Source organism: Geotrypetes seraphini, chromosome 14 (genome assembly GCF_902459505.1).
Source record: "Geotrypetes seraphini chromosome 14, aGeoSer1.1, whole genome shotgun sequence".
NCBI classification, from domain to species: domain Eukaryota; kingdom Metazoa; phylum Chordata; class Amphibia; order Gymnophiona; family Dermophiidae; genus Geotrypetes; species Geotrypetes seraphini.
In genome coordinates, this window is record NC_047097.1 from 39,306,572 (window position 1) to 39,320,679 (window position 14,108).

The 14,108-nt window shown below is 43.7% G+C and overlaps 1 protein-coding gene across 2 annotated transcripts in view; it reads left to right on the plus strand.

Moving 5' to 3' along the window:
- Positions 1-14,108, plus strand: part of MTMR10 (myotubularin related protein 10) — a 136,850-nt gene that overhangs the window by 96,061 nt on the left and 26,681 nt on the right. Inside the window, exons 11-13 of one of the 2 annotated variants that reach the window (XM_033919527.1) lie at positions 7,999-8,068; positions 10,893-10,963; positions 13,443-13,612. In XM_033919527.1, the coding sequence (XP_033775418.1) occupies positions 7,999-8,068; positions 10,893-10,963; positions 13,443-13,612 (311 nt within the window). The remainder of the gene's footprint in view (positions 1-7,998; positions 8,069-10,892; positions 10,964-13,442; positions 13,613-14,108) is intronic. The other variant, XM_033919528.1, reaches the window with a different exon arrangement.

Here is a 14,108-nt window from a genome sequence, read left to right on the forward strand (position 1 = left end):
ATGTGCTTAGATGTCAAAATTATGTTGAAGCCCTATTCTGTAAATATGCATATCTTTCATAGTACGTAATTGGCAGATGGGCATACTGAGAGGTGGAGTCTGGACAGGAATCACATGTGCATAACTTATAGAATTACGTATGTTGTTCATGTATCAAATAGAAATTAATGGCTATCTATTTAAATTTCGATGTTTTATGAGGTATTGTCCAAAATGTCAGCAATCAAAAATAACCTCATTTAGTTATATATTAGATGTTAAAGAACCTTTGGTATCATAAGTTTATCCAATATACCGTAATCTTAATTTCAGTATTTCATAGTAAGCCAGAGGCAATTCATTTATGTTATTATTGTACTTTCAATTCATCATTTTTCTTCTTTGATAAAGTAGTATAGACCTCAGTGGCTACATCTGTACAGAATAGAGTCTGTCATAGTACAGAGTTCAAACGTAGCTAGCCTCCTCATTGACCAAAAGAATAGTTACAGTTAAAATAAAAAATAAGATCCTATCAGAAATTAAACAATCCATATTTCAAAAAGTTCAGATTTTAGTGTCTGTGAAGCCAGCCACAATCAACCTTTTCAAAAGGCTGGGAGCCAAATAACTGCTGTAGACAGAAGGTGACAGGACATCTCCATGCCAGCTCCTGACAGATCCAATAGAACATAAAACAAACTAAAAATAAAACAAGAAGATAATAACTAAAAAAAAATCAGAATAGACAAAATGATGTAGACTGGTACGATGAAACTACAATGCAGGCCGGCCACAATCCTCCAATTCGATGCCGGGAAAGTATGGCAGGCAGGCCAGACAGCCAACTGCTACACGATAGCTGCTCTTAAAGATATCGTTGATCACAATGGGGTCTTTCCGATGAACAGGCTAGCTCCGAGGTAGGATGATTGCTCCTTCTTCGGCCGCACACGGAATCCTTCAGAGGCCGCCCTCTCTTTAGAAGCACCGCCTCTGAGCTCTGATGTACCATCCTTTCTCTGACCGCCACCCACAGGGAGCAACAATCTCCTTCCATCATCACCCTCCACTACACTTCGACCACCACATCTTATCAGGCAAGGCAAAGAGGACCACAACTTTCCGATCCTAGAGCAGCTGGCACAACTTCAACCCGGGGACAAAAAGATAGGTATGAGGCCCACTGCCATTATAGCCATTAGAACCCAACTAATGGATCCAATGAGATAACTTATAATCTGCAATTTTATTCTATCGTCCAGCCTCAACAGATTTATATCGAGTCAAAACTAAAAGTAAACAAAATAAAGCCGAAAGGTTAAAAAACTAACAAGATGGGGATGAAAAACTAGAAGTAAAATAAAAAATAAGATAAACAAGAGAGTCAAAAATAAGATACACAAGGGAGTGAGGCACCATCACCAACTACCTAACCTGGTGCCATCTTGAAAAGAAAAATGACTGTATTGAGAAAAGTTAAATTTCAGCCTAATGTGTGGATTAAAATTTTGCTCTTGATGAAAAGGAGCTAGCTTGTCTTAATGAATACCTCAGGATCCTCTGTATTCAAATTAATAAAAGCTGATTTTAATAATTTATCTCAGTGAAGCCTGAACATAAGAATTGCCACTGCTGGGTCAGACCAGTGGTCCATCGTGCCCAACAGTCTGCTCACGCGGCGGCCCCTAGGTCAAAGACCAGTGCTCTAAATGCCTCACCTGCGTATGTTCCAGTTCAGCAGGAACTTGTCCAACTTTGTATTGAATCCCTGGAGGGTGTTTTCCCCTACAACAGACTCCGGAAGTTCCCCACCACTCTGGGTGAAGAAGAACTTCCTTACATAAGAACATAAGAATTTGCCTCCGCTAGGTCAGACCAGAGGTCCATCCCGCCCGGCGGCCCTCTAGGCCCATCACCTGTGCAATGGGCCTTGACTATTCCTATGACCTATCTATCCCCTTTTAACTTTAGAGAGTGCCCTCTCTTTCTCTCTACCTTGGAGAGGGTGAACAAACCTGTCTCTACCTATTAAGTCTATTCCTTTCAGTATCTTGAATGTTTCAATCATGTCCCCTCTCAGTCTCCTCTTTTCAAGGGAGAAGAGGCCCAGTTTCTCTAATCTCTCACTGTACGGCAACTCCTCCAGCCCCTTAACTATTTTAGTCGCTCTTCTCTGGACCCTTTCGAATAGTACCGTGTCCTTCTTCATGTACGGCGACCAGTGCTGGATGCAGTACTCCAGGTGAGGGGCACACCATGGCCCGGTACAGGGGCATGATAACCTTCTCTGATCTATTCGTGATCCCCTTCTTAATCATTCCTACCATTCTGTTCTCCCTTTTTGCCGCCGCCGCACATTGCGCGGACGGCTTCATCGACTTGTCAACCAGTACTCCCAAGTATCTTTCCTGGGGGGTCTCTCGAAGTACCACCCCGGACTTCGTGCATGAGATTTTTGTTGCCGACATGCATCTCCTTACACTTATCCACGTTGAACCTCATTTGCCATGTCGCTGCCCATTTCACGAGCGTGGTTATGTCACGTTGTAGATCTTCACAAACCCCCTGTGTCTTCACTACTCCGAATAACTTCGTATCGTCTGCAAATTTAATCACCTCACTCGTCATACCAATTTTCAGATCGTTTATAAATATGTTGAAGAGCACGGGTCCAAGCACCGAGGCCTGTGGTACCCCACTGGTGACGCTCTTCTAGTCCGAGTATTGCCCATTTACCCCCACTCTGTTTCCTATCCGCCAGCCAGTTTTTAATCCACGTGAGTATTTCACTCTCAATTCCATGGCTCGCAATTTTCCGAAGTAGTCGTTCATGCGGAACCTTTCCGAACGCCTTTTGAAAATCCAGATATACAATGTCGACTGAGTCACCCTTGTCTGTCCGCTTGTTTACTCCCTCAAAGAAGTGCAGTAAGTTCGTCAAGCAAGATCTTCCTTTGCTGAAGCCGTGCTGGCTGGTCCTCATCAGATCGTGTCCGTCAAGGTGATCAATGATGTGGTCCTTTATCAACGGCTCTACCATCTTTCCCGGTACCAAGGTCAGACTCGCCAGTCTGTAGTTTCCCAGATCTCCCCTTGAACCTTTTTTGAAGATCGGCGTAACATTCGCCACCTTCCAGTCTTCCAGAATCTTTCTTGATTTGATCGACAGATTGGCTATTAGTTGAAACAGTTCAACTATAGTCCCTTTCATTTCCTTGATGACATTCAGATGGATGCCATCCGGTCCCGAGGATTTATCACTCTTAAGCCTATCAATCTGCCTGCATACCTCTTCTAGACTGACCGTCAACCCTGTCAGTTTCCTATCTTCGTTTCCAGCGTATAGCCTGTTGGGTTCAGGTATGTTGTGTATATCCTCTTCGGTAAATACAGACGCAAAAAATGTGTTCAGTTTGTCGGTGATGGCTTTGTCCTCCTTTAGCACTCCCTTTATTCTATGGTCATCCAATGGCCCCACCGCTTCCTTCGTGGGTCATTTCACCTTAACATATATTTTATTTTTTTTGTATCTATAATAAAATATTTCATATAGTTTTGGTCTCTGTATTCGTATAAGCAGGCAAAATCCAAATCCGTGAGTGTAGTTATGGGATTTCCTAGAGACGAGATGTGCACGTGACTTATTTAAGTCACACTAATTAGTTATACCCATAAATCTACCTACAACGGCTTGACGTTTTTCGTCTTCTTGGCTATTTTTTCATCGTAGTCTCTTTTAGGCCCCTTTTACCGCCTTATGGCACCTGAGTTGATGCTGTTTGTGCTTTTTCCAGTTTTCGTCCGTTTTTAACCTTTTCCATTCCTTAAACGAAGTCTTCTTGTCTCTGATCGCTTCCTTCACCACTACAGTGAGCCATTCCAAGCCTTAGACTTTGTATTACATCTGAATGGAAATAGGCTTCAAGTACTTTATATAAAATGGTTGAATAAAAAAGCTGTGATTTGTTAGGGAATAAAGGATGTTGCATTGGAATTGATTTTAGGCAAATTTAGCGTGAGGCACTCAAGGATTCTGTGTCTCTACAGAAATTTAATCGGTGTTTGAATATAACAGCAGTTAAACAGTGATACATGACTGGCTATAGAACAGGAACTTAAGTGCATTTCTTGAGGCAAAAATAAAACATGTACTCTCTGTTTCTGAATAGACTCAAATATTAGTTCCTTGTTTTTAAATTGTTTACCATCTCCATACAAGTCTTTGTGAGACCAGAGCACGTAGTGGCATCATTAGTCATTGCTAAAGTCAGTCTATTAAATTGGTCATTACGTCATGTTTTGTTCACTGTGTGTACCAAAATATTTTAATGCATGATTGCTTGATTTTCTCCACTAATTTAGAGGTTGATATCCTAACCTGCAAAGTGACTTTGCATAAGCGGGCTGTGCACAGAAAATAGCACAAATTATTCATAAATGTATAAAAGTGCCATGTTTTTGCATTTTATGCTGTTTCTCACACAAAACCTACTTTGCAAAATCATGGCTGAGGGTTAGATTAGTCTTAGTCTTTTCAAATTGTAGAAAGTTTTCTTCCTTAAGCTGGATAATTGAAATTCATATGATAGGGTAGAGTTGAGTATAATGCAAAGGACGTTAGATGTCTTGTTGATATCCAGTGTGGATCCTGAGGTTAAGAGTTGCAGCGGATGGAACTGTGTGTACAGTGTTATGAAACCATATAATTTTGGTTTTTGTCCACATTTAGTTTGAATTTGTTGGATCCTTCCGCCTTGGCTGCTGTATCCAGTCTGGTCGAGTGAATGGTGTACCTTATATAAAGTGCTATTCCTCCACCCTTCTTGTGAATCCTGTCTCTTCTATAGAGTTTGTACCCTGGCAGTACTATGTCCCATTTGTTCTCAGTCCACCATGTTTCTGTGATTCCAATGATGTCTAGGTCCCCCTTTTTGGCTGTGACTTCCAGTTCTCCCATCTTGGCCCCTAGGCTCCTAGCATTTGCGTACAAGCAATTTAAGTCCTGGTTTCTCCCTTTTCCTACTGCTTTTCCTTGTGATTTTGATTTGTTCCTCTTTCCGCCCCCCTCATGGGCTGCCAATCCCTGAGTTTCGTTTCGTTCTTCCTTTTCCTGTGGTACGTCATTTTTGTCCTCATCCCATTTCTTCATTTCCACCCGCTCCTCCAGCTCCTGTTGTTTGCTCGTCTGTTTGTTCTCTAATTTGTCCTGATCTTCGCACCCCTTTTGTTCGTCTTTTGTTCCTTCCAAGCGTTTTCCCCACTCACTATCTTTATTTGATACTCCTATCCGAAATGTCAACTGCAGGTCGACTGTCAACTTTCCCCTTTTTCTCAGTTTAAAGCCTGCTCTATTCCTCTCTCAACGTTGTTCGCCAGCAGTCTGGTCCCTGCTGTGCTCAGGTGTAGTCCGTCCCTCCTGAAGAGCTTGTTCTTCCCCCCAAAAGTTGTTCAGTTCCTCACAAAATGGAAGCCTTCCTCCTCGCACCATCTCCTCAGCCATGCATTTATTGCTTGTAGCTCAGTCTGCCTTTTCACCCTCGGTACTGGCAGGATCTCTGAGAATGCTATCCTCTGTGTCCTCAGCTTCAGTTTCCTTCCCAGGATCTTGAACTGCTCAGTTAGTGTAGTCCTGCTGTAATTTCTTCTGTCGACATCATTTGTACCAACGTGGATCATCACTGCTGTCTCTTCCGTCTTGGCTTCCTCCAGGATCCTCTCGATTCTGTCGATGATGTCCTTCGTTCTTGCCCCTGGGAGATATGTCACTAGCCGGTCCTTTCTCCCCCCTGCTACGTGACTGTCCACTTCTCTCAGGATTGAATCTCCCACTATGATTACAGATTTTCCCATCTTCAGTTTCTCTTTGGTCTCAGATCAGTATCCTCGGTGTGGTTCAGTACTTCTCCCTCAGGGTCCTTTGCCTCCTCTGGTCGCTCGATTTCTCTGTGAGGTCCCTCATCCCTGGTGTCTGGCTGTTCCAGTCGTCCATCTGTTGGTTCCTGTCCGTGTTGCTGATGGTCCTGTTCCTCCACCCTCCTGTAGGCCTCCTCGATGAATTTCTCAAGCTCCCTCACTTGCTCCTCAATATGGCTCTCTCTCATGGGGTCCTCAGGTGTCATGTACAATTCTTCCGAGATGCGGTGTCCCTCCAGCTCCTGTCCTGTAGTCTACCGACCTCCTTCCTCAGGCTTTCCAGTTCTTCCTCTGGGTTCCTGCTGCTTCCATTTCTCTATCTAGTCTCCTGGAGTGTGGTGTGCGAAAGTGGTCCCTGCTGTGCAGCTAGCTGGAAAAAAAGAGAGAAAAAAAGAAAGTGAGAAGAAAGAAGCACTTGCGACTTACTTTCTAGGTTGATCTGTTGGGCGGCCTGGTCTCCTGGCTCCTTCTCAAGGCTCCTTCGCAAAGGCGCACTCGCTAAGGTGAGCGCCTTTGCTGCGCGCCATTGGCTCCCCCTTTTTAAGGGGGAGTCCGGGCGCTGACGCTGGTGGTGACGCGGTGCAAGTGGGCGGAGCTAACTCTCACCGCTACCCGCTCCTCGCTACCACCGTCCCCTGCCTCCTCCTTGCTCGCTTCGGTCACCCGCTCTCCTGCTGCTCTCAGTCGCCGCTTGCTCCGCCTGCCCTCAGCTGCCACTTGCTCTGCCTGCCTCCTCCTCGCGGTCGCTGTGTCTTTCGCCCGGAGCTCCTTTCCTGTTTAAGAGGGAGTCTGGGCGCTGACGCTGGTGGTGCGGGTGGGCGGAGCTAATTTTTGCCACTCCTCACTACCACCGTCCCCTGCCTCCTCCTTGCTCGCCTCAGTCACCCGCTCTCCTGCTGCTCTCAGCCGCCGCTCGCTCCACCTCGCTGTGTCTTTCGTCCGCGGCTCCCTTCCTGTTTAAGGGGGAGTCCGGGCGCTGACGCTGGTGGTTACGCGGTGCGGGTGGGCGGAGCTAACTCTTGCCGCTACCCGCTCCTCGCTACCACCGTCCCCTGCCTCCTCCTTGCTCGCCTCGGTCACCCACTCTCCTGCTGCTCTCAGCCGCCGCTCGCTCCACCTGCCCTCAGCTGCCGCTTGCTCTGCCTGCCTCCTCCACTAAACCACAAAACATTTTTGAGAAATATCAGCCTCTGAATGCTTACTTTTTCTCAGTTATTTTATGAAAAAGTTCATTATGTTAACTTATAAAAATTAGATTTATAAATTTGTATTAAAGACCCTGGATATGCTTCTACCCATACAAGGGAGGTAGGGGCATCAGGAAAAATTGGGCATTGTGGTCTGTGGAAGACAATGACAGACTTCTGTAGTATTCTCCCAAGAAAAGTTACAGTTCTGTGATGGGGTTCTGGAAACAAATACTATATATATTTGATAGGCCCTTGATTTTTGAGCTCATGTTTTGCAATGCAGGTAGGGTATGTCAGAATTTTTCATTGCATGTTCTGTTACTTGTTATTACCTACATATAGTTGCTGGGACAGTGTTTTGGGTGAAAATGCATTTTGCAAAATGTAAATATACCAGCTTGAATACTGTATATATTGGAGGAGAATTCTGTTTATTAGGGATGAGATCTAGTTTCATTTCGAGGTAGATGCTTTCCTTGCAAATGCACATTCCAGGAGTTTTTCTGATTGTATGTATGAATACTATCTCTATTTTTGTCTTGTTCAATTTAACTCTTTTTTTATTTTAATCCAAACTTTTTGGCAAACGCATAAAAACAAAAGTAGTTGTTTCATAAGTCCAGTTCCCAAAAATATAAGCTTGTTTTTCATAACTTAGAATTTTCTAAGTTCTTATTCAGAGCTCACAGCATGTTTCACTATAAAAGAGCAGGTCTAACAGCCGCGGACTAGTTTTGAAAACTAATTTCTTACACTGATGTTAGGCAATGCTTTTAAGATGACATATTTTTAAACAGAGTGAGGGAGTATTTTGTAAATTAATCAAACATTTTAAAACTCTGTAAGAGAAGGTGCAGATAACTGCTCCAACATTTTCCACTGTACCTTCAAATTGTTATTATATGTGTTATAGAGCCATTTGAAGAAACTGAAGAAAAATGGTTGTCCTTATTAGAAAGTACTAGGTGGCTGGAATATGTCAGGTACGTGCAATCATTTCTAGTCATTTTTGTAGTAAAGTACCCTTATGAGGAGATGTGTTCATTTGTCTGTGATTTTGTGTCATAGGCAACTGTGGGACATAGGAGCTTGTGCTTTGGTTTGGTTTGAGTTACCACTTCCCAGTTTCATGCTTGTCTGCTTTGTAACTCTGGAGTGAATATATATACCATATTATATACCATATTTCCCCGCATATAGGCTGTCCCTCTGCATAGGTCGCAGAAAAGGGCGGTCTGTGTTTAAAAACCGGAACATAAGACTCCCCATGGTATTATCTGCAGCTTATCTTCCGGTATCTTTCCCCCACCCTTGGTACCTTTTTCTGAGCCCCCTGGATGGCGGATGGCGAGTCTCCAGCAGTGCAGGGCAGCTGCAATCTCTTCGGCATCTGGCCTGCCCATGCACCGCCCACTGAATGGCCAACATCAGCTCTCACAGGACTCGCGAGAACTGATGTCAGTCACACAGCAAGTGGTGCGGGGGCAGGCCGGATGCCGAAGAGATCGCGGCTGCCCTGCACCGCTGGAGATTTGCTGTCCAGGGGGCACCGAAAAAGGTACCAGGGGTGGGGGGATGAGTTACAATTACTGCATAGGTCACCACATCTAACTAAGCCGTGCCCCATACACGAGTTTGTAAAACCCATGTATAGGCCGTTGCCTATATATGAAGAATCTCTTTTTATGTGTGAAATAGGTCTATCCTATCAAGTTTATGGCATTCCTTTTCTTTTTAATTATATTTTATAATGTAAACTGCCTAAATCTGTGTTAGCTTTGTGGCATATCAAATTTTAATAAATTATAAATATGGACATCCAAGTCAGTGCCTCACAAAGGGATGTTCATCTGGAGAAACTGGATTTGATTCCCACTGCAACGCCTTGTGACCTTGAGCACCGAGGTGCAAAATCTATATATGACTATGAGGAAAAATAGCCAAGGAGACGAAAAATTTCAAGCCGTTCTTTCGATATATTAAAGGAAAACGACCCGCGAAGGAAGCGGTGGGACCGTTGGATGACCAAGGAATAAAGGGAGCGCTAAAGGAGGACAAAGAAATCGCTGAAAGACTGAACACATTTTTTGCATCTGTATTTACCAAAGAGGATATACACAGCATATCACAACCCATCAGGTTATATGCTGGAAGAGAAAACGCAAAACTGACAGGGTTGATGGTCAGCCTAGAAGAGGTATACAGGCAGATTGATAGGCTTAAGAGCGATAAATCCCCGGGACCGGATGGCATCCATCCGAGGGTCATCAAGGAACTGAAAGGGACCATAGCTGAACTACTTTAACTGATAGCTAATCTGTCGATCAAAACGGGAAAGATTCTGGAGGACTGGAAGGTGGCAAATGTTACGCCGATCTTCAAAAAAGGTTCGAGGGGAGATCCAGGAAACTACAGACCGGTGAGTCTGACCTCGGTACCGGGAAAGATGGTAGAGGTGCTGATAAAGGACCGCATCATTGATAACCTTGACGGACATAGTCTGATGAGGACCAGCCAGCACAGTTTCAGCAAAGGCAGATCTTGTTTGACGAACTTGCTGCACTTCTTCGAGGGAGTAAACAGGCAGATAGATAAGGGTGATCCAGTTGACATTGTATATCTGGACTTTCAGAAGGCGTTCGACAAGGTTCCGCATGAACAACTACTTCGGAAAATTGCGAGCCATGGAATCAAGGGAGAAATATTCACGTGGATTAAAAACTGGCTGGAGCATAGGAAACAGAGAGTGGGGGTGAATGGGCAATACTCAGACAGGAAGAGCATCACCAGTGGGGTGCCGCTGGGCTTGGTGCTTGGATCCATACTCTTCAACATCTTTATAAACGATCTGGACATAGGTACGACGAGCGAGGTGATTAAATTTACGGACGACACAAAGTTATTCAGAGTAGTGAAGACGCAGGGGGATTGCGAAGATCTACAACGTGACATAACCAGGCTTGAGGAATGGGCATCGACATGGCAGATGAGATTCAACGTGGATAAATGTAAAGTAATGCATGTCGGTAACAAAAATCTCAGGCAAGAGTATTCTGACCAGAGAAGGAAGGTTTAGTCCTTCAGTCAAAAATGTATTAAGTTTATCAAATAAAAAGAGATATCATCTTATAGTTCTTTTTTTTCCTATCTATTAAATCAATGGTTCCCAACCCTGTCCTAGAGGACCACCAGCCAGTCGGGTTTTCAGGATAGCCCTAATGAATATCCATGGGGCAGATTTGCATGCCTGTCACCTCCATTATATATGAACCTTTCATGCGTATTCTTTAGGGCTATCCTGAAAACCCGACTGGCTGGTGGTCCTCTAGGACAGGGTTGGGAACCACTGATTTAATAGATAGAAAAAAAAAGAACTATAAGATGATATCTCTTTTTATTTGATAAACTTAATACAATTTTTGACTGAAGGACTAAACCTTCCTTCTCTGGTCAGAATAGTGAACTAGATTGTGAGACCTGTGTGTCACTTGCTGCAGTTTCATAAATGTTTAGATTTATGCTGATTCCTAGGCCTGCTTTCTTGGAACAGATCATTGAAAGTAGCTACAAGTTTTTGAGAGTGAAATCTGTATTTTGATAGAGAATCAGCCAATGAAGTACTGGGAGATATGGCAGCTACAGATTTAACCATTTGATGTTTAGGACCAATATAAGTTTAATCATTAGATTAGATCTGGTAATTAGGTTCTGTTTTGAAAATAATCAGCCTTTCTGCTCTTATAGCAACATTTATTTGAAAAATATATTCATGTGCCCTTGGATTTGTTCATTTTTTATTTTCTTTAGGATTTTCCTGAGACATTCTGCAGAATTGGTTTATATGCTTGATGTTAAGCATCTATCAGTCATCCTGCAAGGTAATGCATAGTGTAACTTTAAATGCCATTGTAATGGTTCATAAGCCTGTAGAATGTTTAGTGTTATGTACAGAGAGCTTTTGTCTTATCTTCTGTGTCTTTTAGTCCAGGGTCGCCAACCTTTTTTCCACCAGGGACCGGTTTCACGCAAGACCATTTTTCCATGGACTGGGAGGGGAGCTTTAAGTGCATAATCAATAAAGTGCATAATATATAATTTAAGTATAATGTAAATATAATTATTACATTTTATATTATGAACTTTATTTCTGTTATTATTATCATGTGCATCATCTTTTACCCCTGCCCACCAGCCCCATACCCAACATTTCGCCTTGTATCACCTCTCTCCAACACCATGCCACATCTCTCCCTCCATTGCCTCCACCACCATATCCAACATTCCTCCCTCCCTCCACCCCTTCACCATGCTGCCCACGGCTAACCCGGAAGCCTTCCCTCTGAACAATTTATATTCCTACCTGATGTCTAATCCTCGTATTCTTCCCACCTTCTCCACCTCCTTGCCCGCTTGCATCCCTTTCCATCCATTCCACTGTTCCCTCTTGTGTTCATAAGTTGTCCGAATCACACAGCAACTATTTCTTTGGCATTTGAAGTCTTTCATATCTCCTTTGGGTTCCTTGAAACAGAACCTCAAAACATGGCCCATGTCAGGACCTGTTAACACCTTTTACAGCTAAATGGAGTAGTTTTTCCTCTTATTGCCATTTAGAACAAATTTAGCATTTTAAGAGCACTTTGCCTTTATTAATTATTATTTTTGCACCAAAGTCATACACAGTGATGGGACTGTGGGTTCAGCTATAGGAGCCACAGATCTTGATCGGATTACACAAATCTGAGTGTATGTGAAAACAGTATAATCCTAGCTTCTGACATCCTTTTTTAAGTCTAACTATTTGATTTATACATTGAGAAGTCTTGTCTCCAGTAATATTTCTGTCAATGATTTTGACCTCTCAGTTTTGTATATTTTGAGAGCATTTACTTCACCACTAATTACTTTTGACTTAGGCTGTTGCATGATTGACATATGATCAGCGGCCGCCAATATCGGCGCTGTATAGAGAATCTGGGCCTCAGTGCTGGGTGCCCAAACACAGCACTCCCAAAATGTACCAACTCCAGATACTAACCCCCTCTGTATCTGCCACACTACCCTGTAAGTGTCTTCAAACTACGGGGGACCACAAACACAAGAGGGCACTCGGAGAAACTGGAAGGGGACAAGTTTAGAACCAATGCCAGGAGATTCTTCTTCACACAGAGGGTTGTGGACACATGGAACGTGCTCCCGGAGGAAGTGGTCGGGCAAAGTACGCTACGGGGATTCAAAGAAGGATTGGATGGATTCCTGAAGGATAGGAGGATTGAGGGATACAGATAGGAGTAGATATCAGCATGGAAAGAGTATAGATAAAAGCAAGGGGGTTATAGGGCTAAATCATGATAACCTGACAGGTCATGGACCTGATGGGCCGCCGCGGGTGCGGATTGCTGGGCGCGATGGACCTTTGGTCTGACCCAGCGGAGGCAAATTCTTATGTTCTTGCCCCCATAACCTGTTCCCCTGCAAATTGCTATCTCCTTCAAAAACTACTTCTAACTGCCACACCACCTAGCAAATTGCCCCAACTCCTCCCACAATCTGCCCTCACATCCCAAAAACTATCTCCTCACGATCACAATTGTTCCTTCACTCTTCAATATACCTTCATACCCAATAATTCCTCCTACAACTTCCCTTTCACTCCACCCTAACCCCTAAAAACTAGCCACCTTTACAACTGTTCAGTCACCCTGCAGCTTGCTCTACCCCCTCAAAAAAAAAACCTTCCCCTTATCCCCTGCCAGTTGCCCCATCCTCCAAAGCTACCACTCCACAACTTCCTCATCCACCAAAACTACCTTAACAACTTCACTGCCGCTCATTCTTCCACATTCTCCAACTACATTCTCAATTACTCCACTTACCCCTCAGTCTGTCCTAGCCACCATAATTGCCCCCCTCTCCACTCACTCGCCTGCAAAACACAGCTATAAGAAGTGCATACAGCACAAAGAAGGGTTGGGCCCTGAGCCAAGTTCTGCATTCTTTCTCCCTTTGTTTTTCTTTCATTGGACAGGGACTTCTCTAGGAGACAGAAGCAGTCTTTTTTGCACAGTTGAGCTTAGGAATAAACAGGCTTTTGTATTTCTCCCTACAAGCAATAAGCTTTGAACTTTTCCTTGTTCAGAGATGCATGATGTGGAAAGTGTAAAGTACTTTCTTCTGCCCAGTCAACTGCTACAGCTATAAATAGATAACAGTTTGTTTCAGTTAACTAAAATGGCAAATATGAAAGTCTTAGGAGGAATATAATTATATAGTACTCTGAGCCAAATTTTACAGATGCATATTGCCATGCTCATCTTTTTTAAGTTCTGTCTTAACAGTGTTTCATTTGGTCAACAGAAGAAGAAGGAAGAGATCTCAGTTGTATTGTAGCTTCACTCATACAAGTGATGCAGGATCCTTATTTTCGTACCATCACTGGGTTTCAGAGCCTCATACAGAAAGAATGGGTCATGGCAGGACATCCTTTTCTGGATAGATGTAATCACCTAAGGCGGTCTGACAAAGAGGTAAACATTTTGAGCCAGATTCCATAAACGGCGCCGAGCAGTGCCTACATTGTAGGCACTGCTAAGAGAGGTTATCAATAAAAAAACAGTACCATTTATAGAATCATGCCTAGCAGTGCCTAAGCAGACATCCTAGACATAGTACCACTCCATTAGGCCAGCTTCTCACTTGCCTAATTTGGTGGCACCTGCATCGGTTGCCTAACTCAACCATGTCTATTCTCCGCTCATAACCACCACCCCCCCCAATCTACTTTTTAACATAGGTGTCGTTAGGCATGGGAGGGCGCCTACACTTAGGCATCTCTAGGTGTCCTAAGAGCTTGGTGCCGAACTCTTAAATTGCTTAATTATTTTTTGATTGGCTGAAGATAGACGGCGTCAAATACCACACCAATTAAGCCAGTTAAAAGTTAGGCGCCGATCCCGAACTTAGGCATCGCTAGGTGTCTGCAATGAGAGCTTCTAGCGGTACCTAATTGAGGCACCATTTATT